This window comes from Ornithorhynchus anatinus, chromosome 1 (genome assembly GCF_004115215.2).
Source record: "Ornithorhynchus anatinus isolate Pmale09 chromosome 1, mOrnAna1.pri.v4, whole genome shotgun sequence".
Taxonomy (NCBI): Eukaryota; Metazoa; Chordata; class Mammalia; order Monotremata; family Ornithorhynchidae; genus Ornithorhynchus; species Ornithorhynchus anatinus.
In genome coordinates, this window is record NC_041728.1 from 166,238,772 (window position 1) to 166,266,054 (window position 27,283).

Sequence of the window (27,283 nt, forward strand, 5' to 3'; positions counted from 1 at the left end):
AGCCTGGGAGTCGGAGGCCATGGCTTCGAATCCCGGCTCTCCCACTTGTCGGCTGGGTGACTGTGGGCAAGTCACTTCACTTCTCTGAGCCTCAGTTCCCTCATCTGTAAGATGGGGATTAAGTGTGAGCCTCACGTGGAACAACCCGATTACCCCGGATCTACCCCAGCACTTAGAACGGCGCTCTGCACATAGTAAGCGCTTAACAGATACCAACGTTATTATTATAGGGAACAGGACCCTTCGAGAAGAGACTCAGAGCTTCTCACAGTTGGATTTTGGTCACCGTAATGAAAACATTCTGCCCGGTTGTCTGGAATGGTAGACAACTATTTGAAGCGGTCTCAGGAAGTCAGCGAGAAACTGGAACCTAGTAATTCCGTTCAAAACAGTTTATTGATCCTTAAAGTAAGAACAGTTGTTCGGAGAAAGTTATTTGATTATAGCATTATACAACTTGAAAGTAGTGTTATGTATAGAATGGATATACGCGAGAAGCCGTGAACAAAAGAACCTTGGGAAACGGAAACTACGTTTACGATGATGATTCTTGCGAAGCCCAGTGTATCGCGATTCAGTTGGAGATGGGGAGGAGGTGTGAGAAGGGAGCTAGGTTAAAGATGTTGTAGAGGGAGTGAAGGTATTAATGTCTTCCATGGGCGCGTAGAATAATGACGCCCACTTCCGGGGTCGATTGATTTGCGTTCTAAGAATCTTGACAGACCGAGAAGTCAAATTCAAATTCATTCATTCAGTTCATTCAATAGTATTTATTCTCAGAATCTTGACAGACCGAGAACTCAAATTCAAATTCATTCATTCAGTTCATTCAGTGGTATTTATTGAGCGTTTACTTTGTGCAGAGCACTGGACTAAGCGCTTGGAATATACAGTCCGGCAACAGATAGAGACAATCCCTGCCCAATGAGGGGCTCACGGTCTAATCGGGGGGAGACAGACAGATAAAAGCAAGACGACGTAGTCGCGATAAATAGAATCAAATTCTCAATTCACATGGGTGCCAAGCCACTCTATAGGCAAAATATGGCAGCTCTCATATTATTATTATTATTTTTTGTATTTGTTAAGTGCTTATGTGCCAGGCACCTGAATACGTGCTGGGATAGATACAAGTTAGTCAGGTTGGACACAGTCCCTGTCATTCAGTAATTCCATTAATTCATTCATTCATTCGTTGTATTTATTGAGTGCTTACCGTGTGCAGAGCACTGTACTAAGCGCTTGGGAAGTACAGTTCGGCAACCGGTCGAGACAGTCCCTACCCAACAACGGGCTCACAGTCTAGAGAGGCAGCGTGGCTCAGTGGAAAGAACCCGGGCTTGGGAGTCAGACGTCATGAGTTCGAATGCCGGCTCCGCCACTTGTCGGCTGTGTGACCGTGGGCAGGTTACTTAACTTCTCTGGGCCTCAGTGACCTCATCTGTAAAACGGGGATTAACTGTGAGCCTCACGTGGCACAACCTGATAACCCTGTATCTCCCCCAGCGCTTAGAACGGTGCTCTGCACGTAGTAAGCGCTTAACAAATACCAACATTATTATTAGAAGGGGGATTAGACTGTAAACCCCTCAATGGGCAGGGACTGTCTCCGTCTGTTGCCGATTTGTACACGCCGAGCGCTCAGTACAGTGCTATGCACATAGTAAGGGCTCAATAAATACTATTGAATGAGACAAACAAAACAAAACGAGTAGGCGGGCATCAAAAGCCTCAAAATAGATGCGTTCAGTCGCATTTACTGAGTGCTTACTCTTGGGAGGGTACAATATGATATTAAGCAGACACATCCCCTGCCCGCAACAAGCTCACTGTGTAGGGCTCATAGTCTTCACCCCCATTTTCCGGATGAGGTAACCGAGGCCCAGAGAAGTGAAGTGACTTGCCCGAGGTTCCGCGACGGGCAAGTGATGAAGCTAGAATGCGAATCCAGGTCCTCGGACTCCCGGGCCCTTGCTCTTTCCACCAGGCCGTGCCGGACCTCCGGGGGTTGGAGAAGCAGCGTGGCGTAGGGGAGAGAGCCCGGGCCCGGGAGTCAGAAGGTCACGGGTTCTAATCCCACTTCTGCCACTCGTCTGCTGTGTAACCTGGGGCGGGTCGCTTCACTTCTCTGGGCCTCAGTTACCGTATCCGGAAAACGGGGCTCGAGACCGGGAGTCCCATGTGGGACAGGGACTGGGACAACCCGATTTGGTTGGCTCCACCCCAGAGCTCAGAACTCTGCCTGGCACACAATAAGCGCGTAACAGAGGTGCTCGAGGGTGCAGCGTGGCTTAGCGGAAAGAGCCCGAGCTTGGGAGCCAGAGGTCGTGGGTTCCAATGCCGACTCCGCCACTTCTCTGCTGCGTGACCTTGGGCGAGCCACTTAACTTTCTGGACCTCAGTTATCTCATGTGTAAAATGGGGATTAAGACTGTGAGCCCCATGTGGGACAACTTGTATCTACCCCGGTTATTAGAACAGTGCTCGGCATATATGAAGTGCTTAATAAATACCGTAATTAATTATTATTATTAAACACCACAATTATCCTTATTATTATAATTACCTCCAGTGCCTCTCTACTCCCTCCCCTTCCAATCAATCGATCGATCGATCCTAGCGCTTACCGAGATCTCGGGGCCCCCTGCTATTATCTGATGAACCTGTGGACTGATAAGAGCAGGGATGAGCCCTGACCGCGTGGCTCAGTGGAAAGAGCCCGGGCTTGGGAGTCGGAGGTCATGGGTTCGAATCCCGGCCCTGTCGCTTGTCAGCTGTGTGACTGAGGGCAAGTCACTTCACTTCTCTGGGCCTCAGTTCCCTCGTCTGTAAAATGAGGATTAAGGCTATGAGTCTCACGTGGGACAACCTGGATTACCCTGTATCCACCCCAGCGCTTAGAACAGTGCTCTGCACATAGTAAGCGCTTAACAGATACCAACATTATCATCTTCAAAGTTCTATCTAACTCCTATCTTCTCCAGGAGGCTTCCGTGATCAGCTTCTGCTCACCTGAGGTTATATTCCTCCCTGCCCCGATTCCACCCTCCCCACCCCCGGCAGTAATCTGGCCAGTTATCTTTTATGAATGCCACATTCTTCCAAATATTCCCGGTGTTATGGAAGGAAACTGGTTCAGATAGAACAGAAAGTATGGTTTAGTTATGAATTTTTTTATTTGAAGAAATGATTTAAAGATAATGTCCTCAAACTGCCTCTCGGTAAATTTACCGTTTATATTTTAACTCTGCTTTCACTTCTAATATTTCTTACTGGATTTTGGAGTGGGTTCATTCTTTTTCCATTCTCCTTTTATTTTTAATCCATTTCATGTTGGTATATTTACAGTGTCTTTTGGTTATAAATTATTTGGAGGTGACTTCTTGTTTTTTGTCATCAAAAATGAATTAAGGTAGTAATTTTAAATTCCTCTCCGAAGAACTCAGGAGCCGAAGCTTTTGCTTTTATTTATGTTAATATACTGTAAAATGTACTATTTTTGCCACCTCTTAATTAGGATCGCTGAGGTTGATTTCTTATTATTGTGGGATTTATTGAATGATTATTATAGATCGAGCCCAGTGTTCAACCCTGAGACGCTATAGTCCAGGCAGGCTCGAGGTCAATGCCTTAAGGGTTTCACAGGCTAAGAGGTAAGGGGAGCAATGTTTTATCGCACAGAGCGGTTCGGTGACTTGTCCAGGATCACACAGCAGGGCAGTGGCAGAACTGGGAGTGGGATGTGGGTCTCCTGTCGCCTTTCCACTTGGCTATTAGTACCTCTTTCTTTCTGAAGACAGCGCTGTGAAATTAGAAGGGGAGTGGGGCAAGCGAGATAATTATCTAGGGCCGGAGGTAAAACAAAGTTCAGCTTCGAAAAGTGGCTCAGTGGAAAGAGCCCGGGCTGGAGAGTCAGAGGTCATGGGTTCTAATTCTGACTCCGTCACTTGTCAGCTGTGCGACTTGTGGCAAGTTCATTCATTCATTCAGTGAATAGTATTTATTGAGCGCTTACTATGTGCAGAGCACTGTACTAAGCGCTTGGAATGAGCCAGTTGGCAACAGATAGAGACAGTCCCTGCCGTTTGACGGGCTTACGGTCTAATGGGGGGGAGACGGGCAGGCAAGAAGAGTGGCAATAAATAGAGTCAAGGGGAAGAACATCTCGTAAAAACAGTGGCAACTAAATAGAATCAGGGTGATGCACATCTCATTAAACAAAACAAACAAATAAATAGGGTGATAAAGATATATACAGTCGAGCGGACGATTACAGTGCTGAGGGAGTGGGATGGGAGAGGGGGAGGAGCAGAGGGAAAGGGGGGAGAAGAGGGTTTAGCTGCGGAGAGGTGAAGGGCAAGTCATTGAACCTCTCTGGGCCTCAGTTAGCTCATCTGTAAAATGGAGATTAAGACCGTGAGCCCCATGTGGGACAACCTGATTATCTTGTATCCCCTCCCCCAGTGCTTAGAACAGGACTTGGCACGTGGTAAGTGCTCAACAAATGCCATCATCATTATTACCGTTAGTAAGGGAATAATGGCAGCAGAGGCAGTAGGCCTTGTCAGCGCCTTGGTTTCAGGACCTCGGGAGCAATCAATCCATCGTAGTTATGGAGCACGTACCATGTGCAGAGCATTGTACTAAGCACTCGGGAGAGCCGGTACAACAGAGTCGGTGTAGCAGAACTATGGAGATGTCCTGAAGTGCTGTGGGGTTGAAGATGGGGTGAATTAAGGGTGCAAATCCAAGTTCAAAGGTGAGGCAGAGGGAGGAGGGGAAATGAGGGCTTAGTCGGGAAAGGCCTCCTGGAGGAGACCTGCTTTTCACGAGGCTTTGCAGGTGGGGAGAGTGATCATCCGTTCGATATGAAGGGGGAGGGAGTTCCAGGCCAGAGGCAGGATGTGGACGAGGGTGAGTTAGACGAGATGGAGGCACAGTGAGAAGGTTGGCATCAGAGGAGCCAAGTGTGCGGTCTGGGTTGTAGTAGGAGAGAAGAGAGGCGAGGTAGGACTGAGGGAAAGTTAGGACGGGAGCCCTTCGACGAGCAGCCCGAATTGAAGGGTCTAGTGGCAGGAAATCGTTCAGAAGAGAAAGATCGGGCAGCAGCCGCTGTCAGTCAGCCAGCGGTATTTATTGAGCGCTTACAGTGTGCAGAGGACTATTAAATGTTTGGGAGAGTACAATGCGAGAATAGAGAGACACATTCCCTGTTTGGGTGCCCCTCTTTCCACCATCTCATCCCTTGTTTCTTTTGCGTGTCCTGCCGGAGACACCCACCTCCGAGATCCTGAAGCAGGGGAACTCAGCCCCGACCAGCACAGAGAGAGAACCTGTATAATCGGGGGTGGTTTCCCAGAGGAACGCTTTGAAGATGGCGGAGACCTGTGGTCTAGTGGATTTAGAGGGGAGAGGGCGTTCCAGCCTGGAGAAATGGCATGATCCAGGAGTTGGAGGTGGGAAAGTAGGGAGCGAGGAAGTTGGAAAGTGAGCGTTGGGCCACGCAGAGGATGGGAGACGGGGAGTAGCGGCTGAACAAAGCCCAGAGAGCAGGTGGAGATCTTTGCTGCTGATTGTGAAGGATTGTGTTTGATGCAGCGGGAGATGGGTCACCATGGAAGCCGGATTTTGAACTCTTCGAGAAGACCGCCTGTGCTTCGGTGACTTTCCCATCTCGGTTGACTACGCCGCCATCCTAGGAGCCCACAACCTCGGTGTCATTCTCCACACTTGACTCTATTTCAACTTTCACATCCAGTCCACTGCCAAACCCTGTCGTTTTTTCTTGCGCAACACCTCCCGAATCTGTCCCTTCCTTTCCACGCTGCTACCAATCGGTATAAGCTATGGGCTTGCCAGTCTAGACGATAGCATCAGTCTCCCCACCAGTATCGCACTACACGCTTCTACACAGACCGTCTTCGGAGGGCGTAGACGACTAACTGAAGGAATTTGGAGAGGAATGGTGGGAGGCAGAGGAGGTGATAACTGAAGGGAGCTCTGGGGTCAGTGGAGGGTGTTTTTAGGATAGGGAAGACATGGGCGTGTTGGAAAGTAGTGGGGAAGAAGTTATTGCTTCTGAACTGTTCTGGAAAGTGAACGGTTGAAGGTGGCGGTCAGAGAGGGGAGAAAGGAGAGCACGAGTGTTTTGATAAACTGCGAAGGAACGGGGTTAGAGGCACAAGTGGAGGGTCTGAGCTTTGAGAAGAGGCAGGAGATGGCCTCTTGGGATACTTCTGGAAATGATGGGAGAGTCACATAGGGGACAGGTGGAAGGAGGGCCTGGAGAGGAGCCAGGGAAATTTTAGGGGTATCACACCTGGTGATTTCAATTTTATCAATAAAGAACCGTGGCCAAGTCACTAGGGGCTAGACCCAGATCATTTTTATATATTAAAAAAATGTTCAGCCACATCTCCCCACTGATCGAGAACCTCCAGTCACTGCCCACCACTTCCACATCAAACAGAAACTCCTCACCCTAGGCTTTAAAGCACTCCGTCTGCTCGCCCCCTCATGTTTATCCCACCAATGTCCTACTATAACTCAACCCGCACACTTCGCTCCATTAACGCCAACCTTCTCACTGTACCTCGCTGCCGTCCCCTCGCCTGCGTCCTCCCTCTGGCCCAAAACTCCCTCCCCTTTCACATTTGATAGGCCAGACTCTCCCCCCTTTCAAAACCTCACTAAATTCACATCTCCTCCAAAAGACCTTCCCCTACTAAGCCCTCATTTCCCCTACTCCTTCTCCTTTCCGCATTGCCCATTCACTAGGATCTGTACCCTTTTAAGCCCTTGGTATTCGCCCCACCCTCAGCCCCACAGCACTTATGCTAATGCTATAGTCTAGACTGGCAAGACAGAGCGCAATTTATTAAGTTTAATTTAATTTAAAAGACATTTGTTGCTCTTGTCTTATGCTGTCGAGCCGTGTCCGACCCATAGCGACGCCACGGACCCGTCTCTCCCGGAATACCCCACCTCCAACTGCAGTCGTTCTGGTAATGTAGCCGTACAGTTTTCTTGGAAAAAATCCAGAAGCGGTTTACCGTTGCCGCCTTCCGCGCGGTAAACCTGAGTCTCCGCCCTCAACTCTCTCCTACGCCCAGCTTCCCAGCACGGGTGAGTTTTGACTTGTAGCAGATTGCTTTCCACTTGCTAGCCATCGCCCAAGCTAGGAATGGAACGGATAGGCCTCTGCTTGACTCTCCCTCCCATAGTCGAGACTGGTAGAGGACTGGAAACTCTCCGGGTGTGACCCTGAGAGGTGTAAAATACATTCATTTAATTAAATCAATAAAATAATTTATTTTAATGTCATTCCCCCCCTAGACTGTTAGCTGCCTGGGGTCATGGAACATGTTTGCCAACTCTGTACTCTCCGTAGCGCTCATTAAGGTGCTCTGCACACAGTAAGCATTCAAAAAATACCATTGGTTGATTGAGTACTTACTGTGTACTCTACTAAGTAGTTCGAAGAGTACATTAGAGTTCGTAGAAATCATCCCCGCCCTCAAGGAGTTTACTGCTTACCGGGGACTACAAACACTAAAATAAATTCCAGATTGGAGAAATAATAATAATAATGTCGGTATTTGTTAAGCGCTTACTACGTGCCGAGCACCGTTCTAAGCGCTGGGGTAGATACAGGGTCATCGGGTTGTCCCACGTGAGGCTCGCAATCTTAATCCCCATTTTACAGATGGGGTAACTGAGGCACAGAGAAGTGAAGTGACTTGCCCACAGTCACACAGCTGACAAGCGGCGGAGACGGGATTAGAACCCATGACCTCTGACTCCCATGCCCGGGTTCTTTCCACTGAGCCACGCTGATACGTATGCTGTGCTCCAGGGAGTGGTGACATGAATGAATACCAATGCGCTTAGGTGACCAGGAAGTTCTGAAGTTGTATTAGGTGGGGAAATGGGATAAAGAGATGACAGAATCAGAGAAGCAGCGTGCTCAGTGGAAAGAGCACGGGCTTGGGAGTCAGAGGGCATGGATTCGAATCCCGGCTCTGCCACTTGTCAGCTGTGGGACTGTGCGCAAGTCACTTCCCTTCTCTGGGCCTCAGTTCCCTCATCTGTAAAATGGGGATGAAGACTGTGAGCCCCATGTGGCGCAAAATTGACGGATATATACGTAAATTACGGTGTCAGCCTCCCTGGGCCTCATTTTCTTCATCTGTACAATGGGGGAAAGATACTCGGTGGATGGTGAGCCTCATGTGGGATTATCTTGTATCTACCCAAGCGGTTGGCATGGACTCAGTTCTTAATGCTTGCTACTGTTATTTCTTGTACAGCATTTAGAACAGTGCTTGGCACGTGGTAAGTGCTAAACAAATACCGTAATGAATGAATGAATTGATCATACCGATCAATCTTTCGTATTTATTGAGCGCTTACGATCGAACGCATGAAGCCCTCAATAAATACCGTTGATCGATTGATTCCAGTGTGGAATTTTCACCAGGTCACCTCTTTGAGCCCGTTGAGACTGTGAACCCCACGTGGGTCCAACCCGATTTGTTTGTATCAACCCCAACCCTTAGTACAGTGCCTGGCACCTAGTAAGTGCTTAACAAATACCACAGTTATTATTATTATTATTATTGTTCCTCTTTCAGAGAACTTTAAAGGAAAGTGTTGTTGTCAGCAGGTTTGTGTTTGACTAAGAGTCACACCAACTATTATGCAAACATTCTTAAAATGGAACAATACTTTAAAAAATTAAGTTGGACAACTTTCCATTTTTTTGGGTGGCCGGCGCACATGGTGGAATGGTGCTAAATGCCTAGTCCAGTGCTCTGCACGCAGTGGGCGCTTAATAAATACCATTGGTGGAGTGATTGATGTGTCAGCGCCCACAATGAGTTTACAGTCTAGAGGACGAGCTTTCGCACCAGTGGCTGAAAATCCTCTGCAGTAAATTATGTACGGTGGTAAAAGACGACGGGGGCAAACCTGGCAGAATGCAGCCTCTAATAGCATCAGGCCCCAAGAGCAAGGAGAGCGAGAATCAACGGCTCCTCTTCCCCCTCTGGACTGAAGTTCATCATGGGCCGGGAATGTGAACGCTAATTCTGTTGGATTGCACTCTCCCGAGCGCTTAGTATAATGCTCTGCACATACTTCCCAGACGAATCCCCCCTTCTCCTCAGCTCCCCCGCATCGTCCTGACTCACCCCCTTTGCTCTACCTCCCCTCCCCGCCCCACAGCCCTTGTGTATATATTTGTACTTTATCTAAAATTCTATTTATATTAATGCCTGTTTACTTGTTTTGATGTGCATATATATCTAGAATTCTATTTACACTGATGCTATTGATGCCTGTTTGTTTGTTTTGATGTCTGTCTCTCCCTTTCTAGAATGTGAGCCCTTTGTGGGCAGGGATCGTCTCTCTTTGTTGCCGAATTGTACTTTCCAAGCACTTAGTACAGCGCTCTGCACACAGAAAGCGCTCAGTAAATAAGATCGAATGAATGAAGCCCTCAGTAAATGCCACTGATTTATTGATAGCTTGATTCCATTGTGGAATTATCACCAGGTCACATCTGTGTGCCCCGTTGAGACGCTGAACCCCATGTGGGACAGGGACTGTGTCCAACCCCATCTGTTTGTATCCACCCCAGATCTCAGTACAGTGCCTGGCACCTAGTAAGTGCTTAACAAATACCACAGTTATTATTATTATTCCTCTTTCAAAGTACTTTAAAGGAAAGTGTTGTCGTCAGCAGGTTTGTTTTCGATTAAGAGTCACACCGAGTAGTATGCAAACATTCTTAGAATGGAACGATACCTAAAAAATGAAGTTGGACAACTTTCCATTTTGGGGGGCGGCCGGCACACGTGGTGGAATGGATGTGTCGGTGCTAAATGCCTAGTCCAGTGCTCTGCACGCAGTGAGCGCTTAATAAATGCCATCGGTTGAGTGATTGCTGTGTCAGTGTGGGCGTCCGGGGTTTGGGGTATTTTCTCATTTGTGTTTCTGTTTCTGGCATCCAGCTTGGAATCGGAGAGTGCAACTTGTAAGGAACTGAGTCAAGAACTAATTGAGAAGCATGAAGAATTGAAACTGATGGAAGGATACCACGACCAATGCAAAGCTGAGATGAGAAAAGTAAAGACTTTTTACGGTAGCATTTCTGAGGGCTTACTGTGTGCAGAACACTGAACTTAGTGCTCTCTTCTAATTGTACTATATGTACGCTAGAGGTAAAGGACCCCGTTCCTATCCACAAGGAGTTTACAATCTAAAGGTCTTGGCAGAATACAAAATAATTTAAAGGTAGGGTCGGGGGGAAAGAATGGAAAGATGGATAGGTAATTGAATCCATGCTTAAATAGTGGAATGAATCAACGGAGGTATTCCCTCTAGACTGTAACCGTACAGGCCGGGGAATGTATCTACCAATTCTAGTACATTCCCTGTGCTGTCTGGGGTTCACAGTCTTCATCCCTATTTTACAGATGAGGTAACTGAGGCACAGAGAAATGAAGTGAATTGCCCGAGATCCACACAGCAGACAAGTGCCAGAGCCGGGATTAGAACCCATGTCTTAACGGATAGAGCAGGGGCCTGAGAGTCAGAAGGTCATGGGTTCTAATTCTGGGCTCCTCCACTTGTCTGCTGTGTGAATTTGGCCAAACTTCGCCATGTCTCAGTTACCTCGTCTATAAAATGAGCACTTATCGTGTGCAGAGCACTGAACTAAGCGCATAGGAGAGTGCGATATAGTTTTGTTTCTTGGCTAGTCATTCATTCATTTAATTGTATTTATTGAGGGCTTACTATGTGCAGAACACTGTACTAAGAGCTTGCCTGCCCTGGTCCCTGCCCACAGTGACCTTGCAGTCTAGAGGCGGAGACAGACATTATTATGAATAAACAAATGAATAATAGTGACCAAGAGAGATTGCCCCACGGAACCAGAAACGATAACATCCCGATCATCTTGATTGGACATTCATCCACCTACAGAGTTCAGTAAAAACAAGTGGAATCTCTAAAAGAAACCCTCAAAAAGAATGGTGCCAAAATGGAGAAATCTGTGCAGTTAGGCTACCCTAAGAATGAAGATTACCCTATGCCTAGATGTTGTTCTTCCGCTTCTTTTTTCCCCCCAGATAGTGGTGGCTTTTTGGTTTTTTTGTTTACAGATGAAAGAGCAGATGTTGCAGGCTGAACAGACATACAGCTGTGCACTAGACGGCATGAAAATGGAGGTCACCCAGCTGACCCGGGAGTTGCATCAGCGAGACGCGGCCATTGAGGGAGCCGAGAGAAAAGAAGCAGAACACAGGGTAAAATGAGGAGGGGCTCTCGCGGGCTCCAGTGCTCCAGGGCTCGTGAGGTGGTGTCTGGTGAGATCATCTCCTTGATGAGAATGTTCTCTTTTCTGCATTTTTTTAATAGTATTTTTTAATATTTAATTTAATGTCGTGTGCCAGCCACTGTACTAAGCGCTGGGTTGATACAAGCTAATCATTCATTCATTCAATAGTATTTATTGAGCGCTTACTATGTGCAGAGCACTGTACTAAGCGCTTGGAATGTACAAATCGGCAACAGAGAGAGACGGTCCCTGCCCTTTGACGGGCCTACGGTCTAATCGGGGGAGGCGGACGGACAAGAACAATAGCAATAAATCAGGTTGGACACAGTCCATGTCTCACACGAGGCTCGTGGGTTCAATCCCCATTTTATAGATAGAGGTAACTGAGTCACAGAGAAGTGAAATGACATCCCCGAGGTCACGCAGCAGACAAACGGTGGAGTCAGGATTAGAGCCCAGGTCTTTTTGACTCAAAGGCGTGTGCTCTCTCCATTGAGACCCGGGTTCTAATCCCAGCTTGTTGTGAGCAGGGAATGTGTCTGTCTGTTGTTTCATTGTACTCTCCCAAGGGCTCGGTACAGTGCTTTGCAGACGGTAAGCTCTCAATAAATATGATTGAGTGAACGAATGGATGAATGAATAAGTGAATGTCTCTTGTCTGCTGTTTGACCTCCCCTCTTTCCCTCTGCTCCTCCCCCTCTCCCTTCCCCTCCCCTCAGCACTGTGCTCATTTGTATATATTTTCATTACCCTATTTATTTTGTTAATGAGGGATACATCCCCTTGATTCTATTTATCGTGATTAAGTTGTCTTGTTTTTTGTCCGTCCGTCTCCCCCCGATTAGACCGTAAGCCCGTCAGTGGGCAGGGATTGTCTCTATGTTGCCGAATTGTACATTCCAAGCGCTGAGTACAGTGCTCTGCGCATAGTAAGCGCTCAATAAATACTATTGAATGAATGAATGAGTGTCCTCGGGCAAATCACTTAACTTCTCTGTGCCTCAGTTACCTCATCTGGAATATGGAGATGAAGACTGTGAGACCGGTTTGCTTGTATCTACTCCAGCGCTTAGTACAGCGCCTGGCCCATAGAGCCGACAGATACCACAATTATCATTGTTATTATTATTAGCTCTAATAATAATGTGATAGCATACGAAGATGTCGATTTGCATTTATCGTCATTTAAGTTCATCTCCTCCGAGAGGCCTTTCCGGACTAAGCCCTTTTATCCCACTCCCTTCTGCAACACCGGTGCACTTGGATTTTTCCCCTTTATTCACCCCTCCCTCAGCCCCACAGCACATACGTACATATCTCTAATTTATTGGAGTCAATGCCCGTCTCCCCTTCTAATCTGTGAGCTCACTGTGGGCGGGGAGGATGTCTTGTCTTATGCCGTCGGGGGGTTTCCGACCCACGGCGACACCACGGACGCGTCTCCCCCAGAACGCCCCGCTCTCCATCTACAATCGTTCTGGTAGTGGATCCATAGACTTTTCTTGGTAAAAATCCAGAAGCGGTTTACCGTTCCCTCCTTCCGCGCCGTAAACCTGAGTGTCCACCATCAACTCTCTCCCGTGCCGCTGCCGCCCGGCATAGGTGAGCTTCGACTCGTAGCCGACGGCCTTCCCCTCGCCAGCCACTGGCCAAGCTAGGAATGGAACGGACGGGCCTCTGCTTGACTCTTCCTCCCGTAGTCGAGACCGGTAGAGGACTGGAAACTCTCCAGGTGGGACCCTGAGAGAGGGGGAAGGTGTCTACCAGCTCTCCCAGGCGCTTAATGTGGTGCCCTGCACACCATAAGGGCTCAATAAATATGATTGATTGATTGATCATCAAAAGAGGAATGTGAGGACTGGCATCTTTTCTCGAGATACAGGAAAGGATAAATTAGGAAAGAATTACTTTTCAGAAGAGTTTCTCCTTAAGACTCAGCAGAGTCCTCACCTGTTTTAATGCAGCTTTGCTTAGGTCTTTTATTGGAGTTTACCTTTGTGGTTGACGAAAAATGATTTCCTCTCAGGGTAATGATCAGACCAAGCGTCCATTTGGATTTAACAACTCCTCACCTTCCCAGCCACTGATTGATCAATGATCAACGAGGTCACCAATGATCTCCTTCTTGCCAAATCCAGCAGCCTCTACTCCATCCAGATCCTCCTCAACCTCTCGGCTGCCTTCGACGCCGTGGACCAACCCCTTCTCCTGGAAATGTTATCTGACCCGGGTTTCACTGACTCTGTCCTCTCCTGGAACTTCTCTCATCTCTCTGGCCGTTCGTTCTCGGTCACCTTCATGGTCTCCTCCTCCGCCTCCCACCCCCCAGCTGTGGGGGCCCCTTAAGGTTCGGTTCTGGGTCCCCTTCTATTCTCCATCTACACCCATCCCCTTGGAGAACTCACTCACTCCCACGGCTTCAACTCCCGTTTCGACCCAAATCTCCGTCTCCGGCCCTGATCTCTCTCCCTCTCTCCAGTCTCGCGTTTCCTCCTGCCTCCAAGACATCTCTACTTGAGAAGCAGCGTGGCCTAGTGGAAAGAGCAAGGGCTTGGGAGTCAAAGGTGTGGAGTTCTAATCTCGGCTCCTCCACGTGTCGGATGTGTGACTTTGGGTGAGTCGCTTATCTGTGCCCCAGTTACCTCATCTGTAAAATGGGGATGAAGACTGTGAGCCCCACGTGGGACAACCTGATTACCTTGTATCTACCCCAGCACTTAGAACAGGGCTTGGCACATAGTAAGCGCTTAACAAATACCGTTCTTCTTCTCCTTCTTCTTCTTATTACTTGGATGTCCTCTAATCACCTCAAACTTAAAATGGCTAAAACTGAATTCAACTTCCCACCCTAACCCTGTCCTCCCTCTGACTTTCCCATCACTGTAGACGTCACTACAATCCTTCCTGTCTCACAAGCCCATTACTTTGGTGTTATCCTTGACTCCTCTCTCTCATTCAGTTCACATATTCAATCCTGTCAGGCTTATCTTCGCAACGTCGCTAAAATCTGCCCTTTCCTCTCCATCCGTACTTCTACCATTTTAATACAGTCACTCATCCTATCCTGCCTGGATTGTAATAATATAATAATAATAATGTCGGTATTTGTTAAGCGCTTGCTAGGTGCAGAGCACTGTTCTGAGCACTGGGGGAGATACGGGGTCATCAGGTTGTCCCGCGTGAGGCTCACAATCTTAATCCCCATTTTACAGATGAGGAAACTGAGGCCCAGAGAAGTGAAGTGACTTGCCCACAGTCACACAGCTGACAAGCGGCGGAGCCGAGATTCGAACCCATGACCTCTGACTCCCAAGCCCGGGCTCTTTCCGCCTGCCACGCTGCTTCTCTAACTCATTTCACGATTACTCATATCAGCCTCTTTGCTGACCTCCCAGCTTTCTGTTTTTCCCCACTCCAGTCCATACTTCACTCTGCGGCCCAGATGATTTTACTACGGAAACGTGCTGGACATGTTACCCTGCTCCTCAAATACCTGCAGTGGTTGCCCGTCCACCTCTGTGTCAGATGAAAACAGCTCTCCATTGGCTTTAAAGCAGTCCATCCCCTTGCCCCCTGCTACCTCACCTCACTTCCCTCCTACAACCCAACCTGCACACTCGGTTCCTCTGGTGCTAACCTTTCCACTGGGCCTCCGTAATAATAATAACGTTGGCATTCGTTAAGCGCTTACTATGTGCAGAGCACTGTTCTAAGCACTGGGGTAGGTATAGGGTAATCAGGTCGTCCCACGTGAGGCTCACAGTTAATCCCCATTTTCCAGATGAGGTCACTGAGGCCCAGAAAAGTGAAGTGACCTGCCCACAGTCACACAGCTGACAAGCGGCAGATCTGGGATTCGAACCCATGACCTCTGACTCCCAAGCCCGGGCTCCTTCCACTGAGCCACGCTGCTCCATCTCACCTGGCCCGCCACCGACCCCTCACCCACGTCCTACCTCTGGCCTGGAACACCCTCCCTCCTTCTAACCCGACAGACGACCACTCTCCCCTGTTTCAAAGCCTTACTGTAGGCCCGCCTCCTCCAAGAGGCCTTCCCCGACTAAGCCCCACTTTTCCTCATCTCCCACTCCCTTCTGCCTCGCCCTGACTTGCTCCCTTTGCTCTTCACCCCTCCCAGCCCTAAAGCACTTATGTACATATCTGTCATTTTATTTATTTGTATCGATGTCTGTCTCCCCACCTCGAGACTGTGAGCTCATTGTGGGCTGGGAATGTCACTGTTTGTTGTTGTACTTTCCCAAGCGCTCAGTACGGTGCTCTACACCCAGTAAGTACTCAATACATACGATTGAACTAATGAATGTATGACTGAATCAGCCCATTTCCATGTTTTAAAAGGTGCTCTTGATTTTGGTTAATGTAGATGAACAGATTCTGACGCACCAGTTCCTTTGACGTGCCCACGCTTGACCTTAGGGAAGCGGCGTGGCTCAGTGGAAAGGGCCTGGGCTTCGGAGTCAGAGGTCGTGGGTTCGACTCCCGGCCCTGCCGCTTGGCAGCTGTGTGACTGTGGGCGAGTCACTTGACTTCTCTGGGCCTCGGTTACCTCATCTGGAAAATGGGGATTGACTGCGAGCCTCACGTGGGACGACCCGATGACCCTGTATCTCCCCCAGCGCTTAGAACGGTGCTCTGCACGTAGTAAGCGCTTAACAAATACGAATATTATCATTTAAGGCTCCTCAGGAAACTTGCCTGCCTCTCAAACACTACAGTTAAACCCTCCCTTGCTGTTGGCCTACTAGTTCAACCAGCATAATTCCACCCCTGCTACACGTCATTACTCTCTGTTCAAATCTCTGTTTAAAAGTTTATCGACTCTCTCATTTGATTCACGTTAAACTTCGCTAATCTTCTTGCACTTCTTAAACATATGCCTTAGCTCTTTTTTGCAAGGTCGATAGTTGACAAGAGCCCTCCGTTTTTCTGCATTCTAATTTTGTAGCCATTTGGTTTCTACTCTTAAGTGCAAGTGTGTTTCTTAAATGATTAAAGCTTGGGGAAATGGGTCCTTTGAGGAAAGGTTAAAGGAACTGGGGTTGTTTTGCCTGGAGAAGGGAAGGCAGAGAGGTGACTTAATAACTGTGTTCAATCACTGCCCAGAAGGTAACGCGGCCTAGTGGAAAGATTCAGTTTTCTCGTCTGTAAAATGGGGATAAAAATACCCGCTGTCCCTGTCTCTTAGACTGTGCGCTCTCTGAGCGGCGGGGCTTGTTCATTCATTCGTTCAATAGTATTTATGGAGCACTTATTATGTGCAGAACACTGTACTGAGCGCTTGGAGTGGACAATTCGGCAACAGATAGAGACGACCCCTGCCCAATAATGGGCTCGTGTCTGAGCTAATTCTCTTGTAATAATACTTGTGGTATTTGTTAACTGCCTAGCGTACCGGGCGCTGTACCAAGCACTGGGGTGGATGCAAGCAAATCGGGTTGGACACAGTCCCCGTCCCATGTGGGGCTCACAATCTCAATCCCCATTTTACAGATGAGGTAACCGAGGCACAGAGAAGCGAAGTGACTTACCCAAGGTCACCCAGCAGACAAGTGGTGGACCTGAGATGAGAACCCGTGACCTTCTGACTCCTAAGCCCGTGCTCTATCCGCTCCACTATGCTGCTGCATTGAGCCCAGTGGTTAGCACATAGTAGCGCTTGATAAATACCATCGTTATCATGGTAAGGGTTTTTAAAGCGCGGAGACCAACGGTTCTCCATCATCTCCCGGGGTTTGAACGAGAGGCGTTAATTCAACCAAGAGTCAGTTGGGTTGGATGTAAAGAGGAACTTCTCGAATATCAGGGTGATAAAACACTAAAGAAAGCTACCAAGGGAAATTACAGGGTTCCCGTTCCTTGAGATATTTCAGAAAGAGACGGCAACCTCCTCTCGGGAAGCAGCTTTGGCGTAGTGGATGAAGCACGAACCTGAGAGGCAGAAGGTCGTGGGTTTTTATCCTGGTTCCGCTAAGGGTCTGTTTGTGTGAACTTGGGCAAGTCGCTGCAGCTCTCTGGGTCTCAGTTCCCTCATCTGTAACCTTCCTGTGCCTCGTTCTCGCCCGTCCCGCCGTCGATCCCTGGCCCACCTCCTACCTCTGGTCTGGAATGCCCTCCCTCCTCAAATCTGCCAAACTAGCACACTTTCCCCCCCCCTTCAAAGCCCTACGGAAAGCTCACCTCCTCCAGGAGGCCTTCCCGGACTAAGCCCCGCTTTTCGTCTGCTCCCCTCCCCATCTCCCCCAGTCGCTCCCTCTGCTCTACCCCCCTCCCCGCCCCACAGCACTTGTGTGTATATATGTACATATTTATAATTGCATGTATTTTATTAACGATGTGTATATGTCTATAATTCTATTTATGTTGATGTTATTGATGTCTACTTGTTTTGATGTCTGTCTCCCCCTTTCTAGACCGTGAGCCCGTTGTGGGCAAGGATCGTCTCTATTTGTTGCTGAATTGAGCTTTCCAAGCGCTTAGTACAGTGCTCTGCACACAGTAAGAGCTCAATAAATCCCATCCCCCTCAGCACTGTACTCGTCCGCTCAACTGTCTATATCTTCATCACCCTATTTATTTTGTTAATGAGATGTACATCACCTCGATTCTATTTATTTGCTATTGTTTTAATGAGATGTTCTTCCCCTCGATTCTATTTATCGCCATCGTTCTCGTCCGTCCGTCTCCCCGGATTAGACCGTAAGCCCGTCAGAGGGCAGGGACCGTCTCTATCTGTTTCCGATTTGTACATTCCAAGCGCTTAGTACAGTGCCTGTGCACATAGTAAGCGCTCAATAAATACTATTGAATGAATGAATAAATACGATTGAATGAATGAATGAGTATGGGGAACTGGACCCCACGATCTTCTCAGATTCCTTCTAGCTCCATGATTTTTTTTTTAACCAAGCCTTCATCATAGAATATGGCTTTTTATTTTCATTGTGTATTCACGCTTAACCCAGGCCGATACAGTCGTGGCTCAGTGGAAAGAGCACGGGCTTTGGAGTCAGAGGGCATGAGTTCGAATGCCGGCTCTGCCACTTCTCAGCTGTGTGACTGTGGGCAAGTCACTTCACTTCTCTGGGCCTCGGTTCCCTCATCTGTAAAATGGGGATTAAGACTGTGAGCCCCACGTGGGACAACCTGATTCCCCTGTGTCTACCCCGGCGCTTAGAACAGTGCTCCGCATGTAGTAAGCGCTTAACAAATACCAACATTATTAATAGTGCATTTTGGTACAACACATATTATATTGCGATGTTACAGTAAATTGCAGGTGAAGGGCAGCATACTCTCCTATGGCTTTTTACAGTCCTCTAGACTGTAAACTCCTTATGGGCAGGAAACATGTCTACCGATTCTGTTATATTGTACTCCGCTAAGTGCTCAGTTCAGTGCTCCGAACACATAAATACTTCTTAATGCCACTGGTTGATTGATTGATTTTGGTGTCCCGTGTGCTAAACCTATGGCTTGGAGCCGCTCTGGGTTTGCAGTGCCATGGGAGATCTGGGAACTGGGCTACCAATCAATCGATCGGTGCCATCTACTGAGTGCTTATGCGTGCCGGGCGCCGTACTAAGCGCTTGGGAGAGTACACTGTAACAGAGTTGGTAGACACGTTCCCCGCCCACAACGAGCTTCCAGTCTAGAGGGGGAGAGTACCGTCCGTGAGGAGCCGACCTGGCGGAAGAGACACGGACCCCACCCCCGGATCCCAACCCGAAAGTCAAACGAAAGTGACGCTGTCGGGTCTCCAGGGACTCGTGCCACGTTGGCCACTGTTCCTGTGCTCATCCTCTGGTGCTAACCTTCTCACCGGGCCTCCGTCTCGCCTGCGTCGCCGCCGACCCCTGGCCCACGTCCTACCTCTGGCCTGGAATGCCCTCCCTCCCCAATCTGCCGGACAATTATTCTCTCCCCCTGCTTCAAAGCCTTACTGAAGCAACATCTCCTCCAAGAGGCCTTCCCGGACTAAGCCCCACTTTTCCTCATCTCCCACTCCCTTCTGCGTCGCCCTGATTCGCTCCCTCTGCTCTTCCCCCGTCTCCCCACCCCATGGCACTCGTGTATGTATCTGTAATTTTATATTTTATATTTGTTTATATTGATGTCTGTCTCCCCCTCACAAGACTGTGAGCTCGTTGTGGGCAGGGATTTTCTCTCCTTATTGTTCATTCATTCATTCAATAGTATTTATTGAGCGCTTACTCTGTGCAGAGCACTGTACCGAGCGCTTGGAATGTACAATTGGGCAACAGATAGAGGCAGTCCCTGCCCAATGAGGGGCTCACGGTCTAAACAGGGGAGACAGCAGAGCAAAACAGAACAAAGCAAACCAAGACGACATCATCAAGATAAATAGAATCAAGGAGATATACACCTCATTAACAAAATAAATAGGGTAATAAATAATACATACGTAGGAGCACTTGCTGAACGGTACTTTCCCAAGCGCTCAGTACAGTGCTCTGCACACTGTAAGTATTGAAATAGGACCGAAAGAATGAACGAATCCCTTCGTTACCTGCCCTGGAGACACCGTAAGGGGAAATATGCTGGATTTCCGATTCTTCATTGGTGGTGCCCACTGGAGCCCTGCAGACACCATGTGGGACCTGGATGGCGGCCATCCCACCATGCTTCTTTCTCAGTTCCTCAAAGGTGGCAATGGCAGGGAACATTATAATAATAATAATGCTATTTGTTAAGCACTCATTGCCGTTGTTCTTGTCTGCCCGTCTCCCCCGATCAGACCGTAAGCCCGTCAAACGGCAGGGACCGTCTCTATCTGTTGCCGACTTGTTCATTCCAAGCGCTTAGTACGGTGCTCTGCACATAGTAAGCGCTCAATAAATACTATTGAATGAATGAATACGTGCCAGGCACTGTACTAAGCGTGGAGGTGGAAACGAGCTACTCATTCAATAGTATTTATTGAGCGCTTACTATGTGCAGAGCACCGTACTAAGCGCTTGGAATGAACAAGTCGGCAACAGATAGAGACGGTCCCTGCCGTTTGACGGGCTTACGGTCTACTTGGGTCGGAGAAGATCCCTGTCCCACGTGGGGCTCACAGTCTCAATCCCCATTTTACAGATGAGGGAACTGAGGAACAGGGAAGTGAAGTGACTTGCCTGAGCTCACACAGCAGACAAGTGGCGGAGCCGGAATTAGAACCCATGGCCTTCTGACTCCCAGGCCAGGGCTCTGTCTACTACACCACTGAGGGCAGGGATTGTACCAACTCGATTGTTTTATTTTCTCCCAAGTACTTAGTGCTAAGCTCTGCACAGAGCACTAGCTCAGGGATTGATTGATTGATTGGTTGATTGGGACAAGTTCCAGGGTATAAGAGTGGCTCTCTGGGTTCCCTTTTTTCTTTTTTTTTTTCATGAGAGGGAATGAAAAGACAAGGAGAGACCTTATTTTCACAATTTTCTGATTAAAACCGCAGTTAAAATGTATTAAATTATGTAAAGACAGTGTGGTGTTTGGCACATAGTAAGCGCTTAACAGGTGCCGTCATCATCATTATTATTATTATAAGAGCTCAAAGCTATTTTTTGATAAGCTGCATCTGAACTTGTTTTGTGTGCTTATGCTTTCTCTGTTTTTCCATCCTTTATTTCTTAGCTTTATTCTCCTCTCCCGCAGGTGGTTTTGGCTCAACTAGAAACCCTCAGGCAAGAAAACCATCACCTTTCCGAGACCCTGGAGAAGTTGGAGTCTGGTGTGTTTCGGGTATGAAAATCAATTTTTCCAGTTGTTTTTTTTCCCAATTGACTTTAGAATTAACAGGTAGACTTGTCTTTGGCAGCCAAGAAAAGGGGGTAAGGAATCAATAATCCCACATTCTCAAAATCGAAGGTAACCTAGGCGACGGTGCTGTAATAACGGCTGTTGTGTGGCTCTTTGGCTTCAGATCACTTAGAAAAGGGGCAGTGTGGCCTGGTGGAAAGAGCAGGGGTCTGGGGGGGGTCAGGAGCCTCAGTTTCTCGTTCTGGCTCCGTCTCTGACCTGGCGTGGGACCTTGGGCATATGACTTAATCTTTCTGAGCCCCAATTTCCTCAGCTGCAAAGCAGAAGTAGGATAATAATAATGTTGATATTTGTTAAGCGCTTACTAGGTGCAGAGCACTGTTCTAAGCGCTGGGGTAGACACGGGGGAATCAGGTTGTCCCATGCGAGGCTCACAGTCTTAATCCCCATTTTACAGATGAGGGAACTGAGGCACAGAGAAGTGAAGTGACTTGCCCACAGTCACCCAGCTGACAAGTGGCGGAGCCGGGATTCGAACCCATGACCTCTGACTCCCGAGCCCGGGCTCTCAAGTTCTCACTCCCTTTTAGGGCTTCATGTGGGACGGAGACCAATCTGATCCTCCCTCACCTCCGCTCCCTTCTACATCAAGTGCCATTGCACTTGGATTTGTACACTTTATTCACCCTACCTTCAGTCCCACAGCACCTGTGTGCAGCTCTGTAATTTAGTCAAATGTTTGCCTCCCCTTCCGTCATTCATTCATTCAATAGTATTTATTGAGCGCTAACTATGTGCAGAGCACTGTACTAAGCACTTGGAATGTACAAATCAGTAACAGATAGAGACAGTCCCTGTCCTTTGATGGGTTTACGGTCTAATCCGGGGAGACGGACAGACAGACAAGAACAGTAGCCATAAATAGAATCAAGGGGATGAACATCTCATTAAAACAATAGCAAATAAATAGAATCAAGGTGATGTATATCTCATTAACAAAATCTAACAACTCTGCTATTTGTACTCTCCCAAGCACATAACACAGTGCTCTGCATCCAGTGAAAGTGCTCAGTAAATACCATTGATTGATTGAGGAAACTGAGACACGGATAAGTTACGTGATTTGCCTACGGTCACACGGCAGGCAGGTTGTGGAGCTGGGATTAGAACTCGGGGCTTCTCACTCGCAGGCTGATGCCCTTTGCATTAGGCCACTCTGTTTCCAAAGTGTGTTTTTCATTTTGCTGTGAGAACTGAAATTTTACTCGTCAAAAAACCCGAACCAAACCACAGTATCCGAGAAGGCAGGCAAGCGGAGAATGGACAATTTCCACGGGGTTGTGTTTTTAGGAACACGCTTTTGTGTTGCACGTGGAAGTGTTCTCTTGCAAGTGTTCTCTCCATTTTGTGTGTTGCTCATCAGTCTCACCGTCGACAGTGGAGTGAATTTCTAACACATGTGAATCCGTTTGGAAAAGACTTTATGATTTATTTATTCTTCTTACTTCAGAAGATGGAGAATTCTACCCTGCCTGGCTCATTGCCCCCTCCGCCTTCTTAGACCATAGTAATAGATCACTGTAAATTTCCATTCAACCTTTATTGGGAAAAAGGTTCACGAAAGCAGCATGACCATGGGCCTGGGTGTCGGAGGACCTGGGTTCTAATCCTGGCTCCACCATTGGCCTGCTGTGTGTGTGACCTTGGGCGAGACATTTAACTTCTTGTGCCTCAGTTTCTTCACTTGTAAAATAGGGATGAAATGCCTGTCGTACCCCTGGCTTAGACTGTGAGCCTGATAATGATAATTATATGAAATGTGAGCCTCACGTAGGACAACCTGATTACCCTGTATCTACCCTAGCCCTTAGAACAGTGCTCTGCACATAGTAAGCGCTCAACAAATACCAACATTATTATTAGTGCTTGCTAAGCACCTACTATGTGCCAAGCACTGTTCTAAGTACCAGGGTAGATACAAGTTAATCAGGTTGGACACAGTCCCTGTCCCACAGAGGCTCACACTGTTAATCCTCCATTTGTAGATGGAGTAACGGAGGCCGAGAGAACGTAAGTGACTTGACCGACGTCACGTAGCAGACGTGCGGCGGAGTCAGGATTAGAACCCGGGTCTTTCTGACTTCACAGGCCCATCCTCTATCCTCTAAGCCATGCTGCTTCTCCTGTGTGTGTCTGACCTGATTAATTTTCACCTACCTCAGTGCTTTGAACAGTGTTTGACACATAGTAAGCACTTAACAAATAAAGGAACCGACTAGCATAGGAAGAGCTTAACAGATACTATAATGATGATGATGATGATGATAATGATAGTGCTTGTTAAGCGCTTACTCTGTACCAAACACTGTTCTAAGCACTGGGGGAGATGCCTGAGTCCCACATGGGACTCACTCTCTCAATCCGCATGTTACGGTGTGGAAACAGGCCCGGAGAGGTTCAGCGACTTGACCAGGGTCACACAGCAAACACGTGGCAGAGCCGGGATTAGAACCCAGGTCCTTCTGACTCTCAGTCCTGATAATAGTAATAATAATAATAACCAGCAGTGGAGGGGGCAGTTTTAACCTCAGCAGAAGCTTGGACTGTCCTTCCTGCTGGTCATGTTGATGACGACAGAGAGAAACCACTCTAAAATCTTGAAGAAATGTAGGTTTCCCATATAGGTGATATCACGATGGGGGGGCTCCGCAGAGTGTGAAACAAAGTAAGCAGCAAAATTTTGGAGCAAAAGAATTGCTAGCGAACGCCCTCTCGCCATTTTCCCCAAATTAGATGGAATTGATTTTCTCTGGCGAATTCACGGGTGCCGAGTGGCCGAATTCTAAAGGTCTTTGAGACTGCTGTGCGATGCTAACTGAGACGAAGGGGGTTAATCCGGGCGTCTCAGAAAGGAGAGTGTCTGACGGTGTGTGATTTGACCCTTTGGCTGTGGCCAGACTGTCCGTGTCCTTAAATAGTCCCGATTCTTTGGGAAAATTCCATCCTTGCAGATGAGAGAGCCCGTGGCTGGCCCAGCAGACTGGCCAGTGCCCCCCGGCGTGCGTCATTCGTCGGCGAGGCCGACGGTGACTGGTGGCTTCAGGTGGTCGCAGGGGTGACCTTTAAAGTTCACAAGCAACTCAGATCGGTGGGAGAAACGAATCCTCTCTAGCGTAGTTCATTCTGGCCGCTGCTCCGCCACTTGGAGAGGTCATTTTACTTCCCTGTGCCTCAGTTTCTTCACCTGCACAATGGGGATTCAGTACCTTCTCTCCCTCCTACATGGACCGCGAGCTCCACGTGGGACCCGATTATCTTCTTTCTACCAGTCTAGGCTGACTGATTATCTTGTTTCTACCAGTCTAGACTGTAAGCTCTCCGCCAGCTTGTTTTGGGCAGGGAACTCCTCTGCTCATTCTGCTTTCTAGTACCCTCCCAAGCACTTAGTACAGTGCTCTGCACATAGTAAGCACTCAATAAATATGATTGATTGCCGAAGTCAGGCTCCAAAGGATCACTGGGTCCAGTGGCAGTCCAGAAAGATGAGGGCAGCCCAAAGACCAGAAAAGGTGTAAAAAAAATCCTTATATTCATTCATTCATTCAATCGTATTTATTGAACACTTACTGTGTGCAGGGCACTGTACTAAGCGCATGGAAAGTACAGTTCGGCAACAGATAGAGACAATCCCTACCCAACAGTGGGCTCACGGTCTAGAAGGGGGAGACAGGCAACAAAACAAGACAAGTGGACAGGCATCAATACCTTCAAAATCGGTCAATAGAATTATAGATGTGTACACATCATTAATAAAATAGAGTAATAAATATGTACAAATATACGTAAGTGCTGTGGGGCGGGGCGCGGGTTAGAGCAGAGGGAGGGAGTCGGGGCCATGGGGAGGAGATGAGGAGGAGAGGAAAAAGGGGGGGCTCAGTCTGGGAAGGCCTCCTGGAGGAGGTGAGCTTTCAGTAGGGCTTTGAAGAGGGGAAGAGAGTTAGTTTGGTGAACGTGAGGAGGGAGGGCATTCCAGGTCAGAGGTAGGACGTGGGCCAGGGGTCGACGGCTGGACAGGCGCGAACGGGGGACCGTGAAGAGGTGAGCGGCAGAGGAGCGGAGGTTACAAAGAGGGCTGGAGAAGGAGAGAAGGGAGGTGACGTAGGTGGGGGCAAGGTGATAGAGAGCTTTGAAGCCAAGAGTGAGGAGTTTTTGCTTGATATGAAGGTTGATAGGCAACCACGGGGGGTTTTGAGGAGGGGAGTGACATGCCCAGAGTGTTTCTGAAGGAAGATGATCCGAGCAGCGGAATGAAGAACAGACTGGAGTGGGGAGAGACAGGTGGAAAGGAGATCCGAGAGGAGGCTGACACAAGAATCCAACCGGGATATGATGAGAGCTTGTACCAACGCGATAGCAGTTTGGATGGAGAGGAAAGGGCGGATCTTGGTGATATTGTGAAGGTGAGACCGGCAGGTTTTGGTGACGGATCGGATGTGTGGGGTGAGTGAGAGAGCCGAGTCAAGGATGACACCAGGGTTGCGGGCTTGAGAGACGGGAAGGATGGTTGTGCCGTCCACAGTGACGGGGAAGTCAGGGAGAGGACAGAGAACAAGCATTGTTCTGAGCGCTGCGGGAGATCATCAGTTTGTACCACGTGGGGCTCACAATTTAATACAGTTGAGCGGACGAGTACAGTGCTGTGGGGAGGGGAAGGGAGAGGTGGAGGAGCGGAGGGAAAGGGGGAAAAGAGGGTTTAGCTGCGGAGAGGTGAAGGGGGGTGTAAAGGGAGCAGAGGGAAAAGGGAAGCTCAGTCTGGGAAGGCCTCTTGGAGGAGGTGAGCTCTAAGTAGGGCATTGAAGAGGGGAAGAGAATTAGTTTGGCGGAGGTGAGGAGGGAGGGCGTTCCAGGACCTCCGGAGGACGTGGCCGGCGGGGCGAGAGAGGAGGAAGGGAGGTCAGAGAGAAGGCCGACACGGTAGTCTAGCCGGGATATAACGAGAGCCCGTAGCGGTAAGGTGGCCGTCTGGGTGGAGAGGAGAGGGCGGATCTCGGCGATATCGTAGAGGTGAGACCGGCAGGTCTCGGTAACGGATAGGATGCGTGGGGTGAACGAGAGAGACGAGTCGAGGACGACACCGAGATCGCGGGCCCGAGAGACGGGAAGGATGGTCGTGCCATCGACGGTGATAGGGAAGTCTGGGAGTGGACCGGGTTTAACGCTGTACTAGACACCTACTATGTGTGGAACACTGTATGAGATGCTTGGGAACATGAGGCATGGTGGAGACAGGCAGGCAGCATGGCTCAGTGGCAAGAGCCCGAGCTTGGGAGTCAGAGGTCGAGGGTTCTAATCCCAGCTCTACCACTTGTCAGCTGTGTGACTTGGGGCAAGTCACTTCACTTCAGTTCCCTCATCTGTAAAATGGGGAGTAAGACTGTGAGCCCCATGTGGGACAACGTGATTACCTTGTATCCCCCCCAGCACTTAGAACAGTGCTTGGCACATAGTAAGCGCTTAACAAATACCATCATAATTATTATTATTATTATTTTTACATCGTCTCTACCCCAGCACTTAGAACGGTGCCTGGCACGTAGAAAGCGCTGAACAAATACTATAAAAAAAAATAGGTCTAGAAACAGGTGCCAGTTCCTCTTCTGGTCTAAAGCACATTTTGGTGACCTGTCCCTTTTGAGCTGGCAGTTGATTTATCTTCCTAAGAGCCGTAATGAAATTTTCCATCCTTTTTTTTTTTTTTTAATAGGTCCACAGAAGGCAACTCTGCCTAGTCGCGTTAGCTCCCATGCACTATATTCAGATACTGAAAAGTACAATGCAGGAATGATAGCAGCTTATGTTCTTTCATTAGGCGCAAAACTTCCCTCCAACAGACGTCGGCGGTGGTCCTCTCAGGATGTTAGGGATGGCACCTCGGGCCATCCTGGAAGGCTCGGTGGAGGCCAGGGCTCGGCCGGAGGAGGGGGCCACCCAGACCCTCTTCAGGGAAAGAAGGGATCATCCGGTGGACCCGATGCCCAGCGGAGGTGGGCACCTCGACAATGCCGAGAGCAGGTAAGCGGGGTTTTCCGTTCCGCCCAATGATGTCCATTTCAAAAGCTTGTCTGTGCAATGTGGGAAGTTAATGCTTATTTTTGA

At 48.6% G+C, this 27,283-nt stretch overlaps 1 protein-coding gene and 1 non-coding gene across 6 annotated transcripts in view; one reads left to right on the plus strand and one right to left on the minus strand.

Moving 5' to 3' along the window:
• CEP63 (centrosomal protein 63) overlaps positions 1-27,283 on the plus strand; it is a 93,269-nt gene that overhangs the window by 60,801 nt on the left and 5,185 nt on the right. For all 5 annotated transcript variants that reach the window (XM_029066630.2, XM_029066614.2, XM_029066647.2 and 2 more), the window contains 4 exons: positions 10,014-10,128; positions 11,169-11,312; positions 21,023-21,109; positions 26,997-27,199. In XM_029066630.2, the coding sequence (XP_028922463.1) occupies positions 10,014-10,128; positions 11,169-11,312; positions 21,023-21,109; positions 26,997-27,199 (549 nt within the window). The remainder of the gene's footprint in view (positions 1-10,013; positions 10,129-11,168; positions 11,313-21,022; positions 21,110-26,996; positions 27,200-27,283) is intronic.
• On the minus strand, positions 7,136-7,273 carry LOC114816091. Its single transcript, XR_003763873.1, has one exon. It is a non-coding gene; the product is annotated as a small nucleolar RNA SNORA7 (small nucleolar RNA).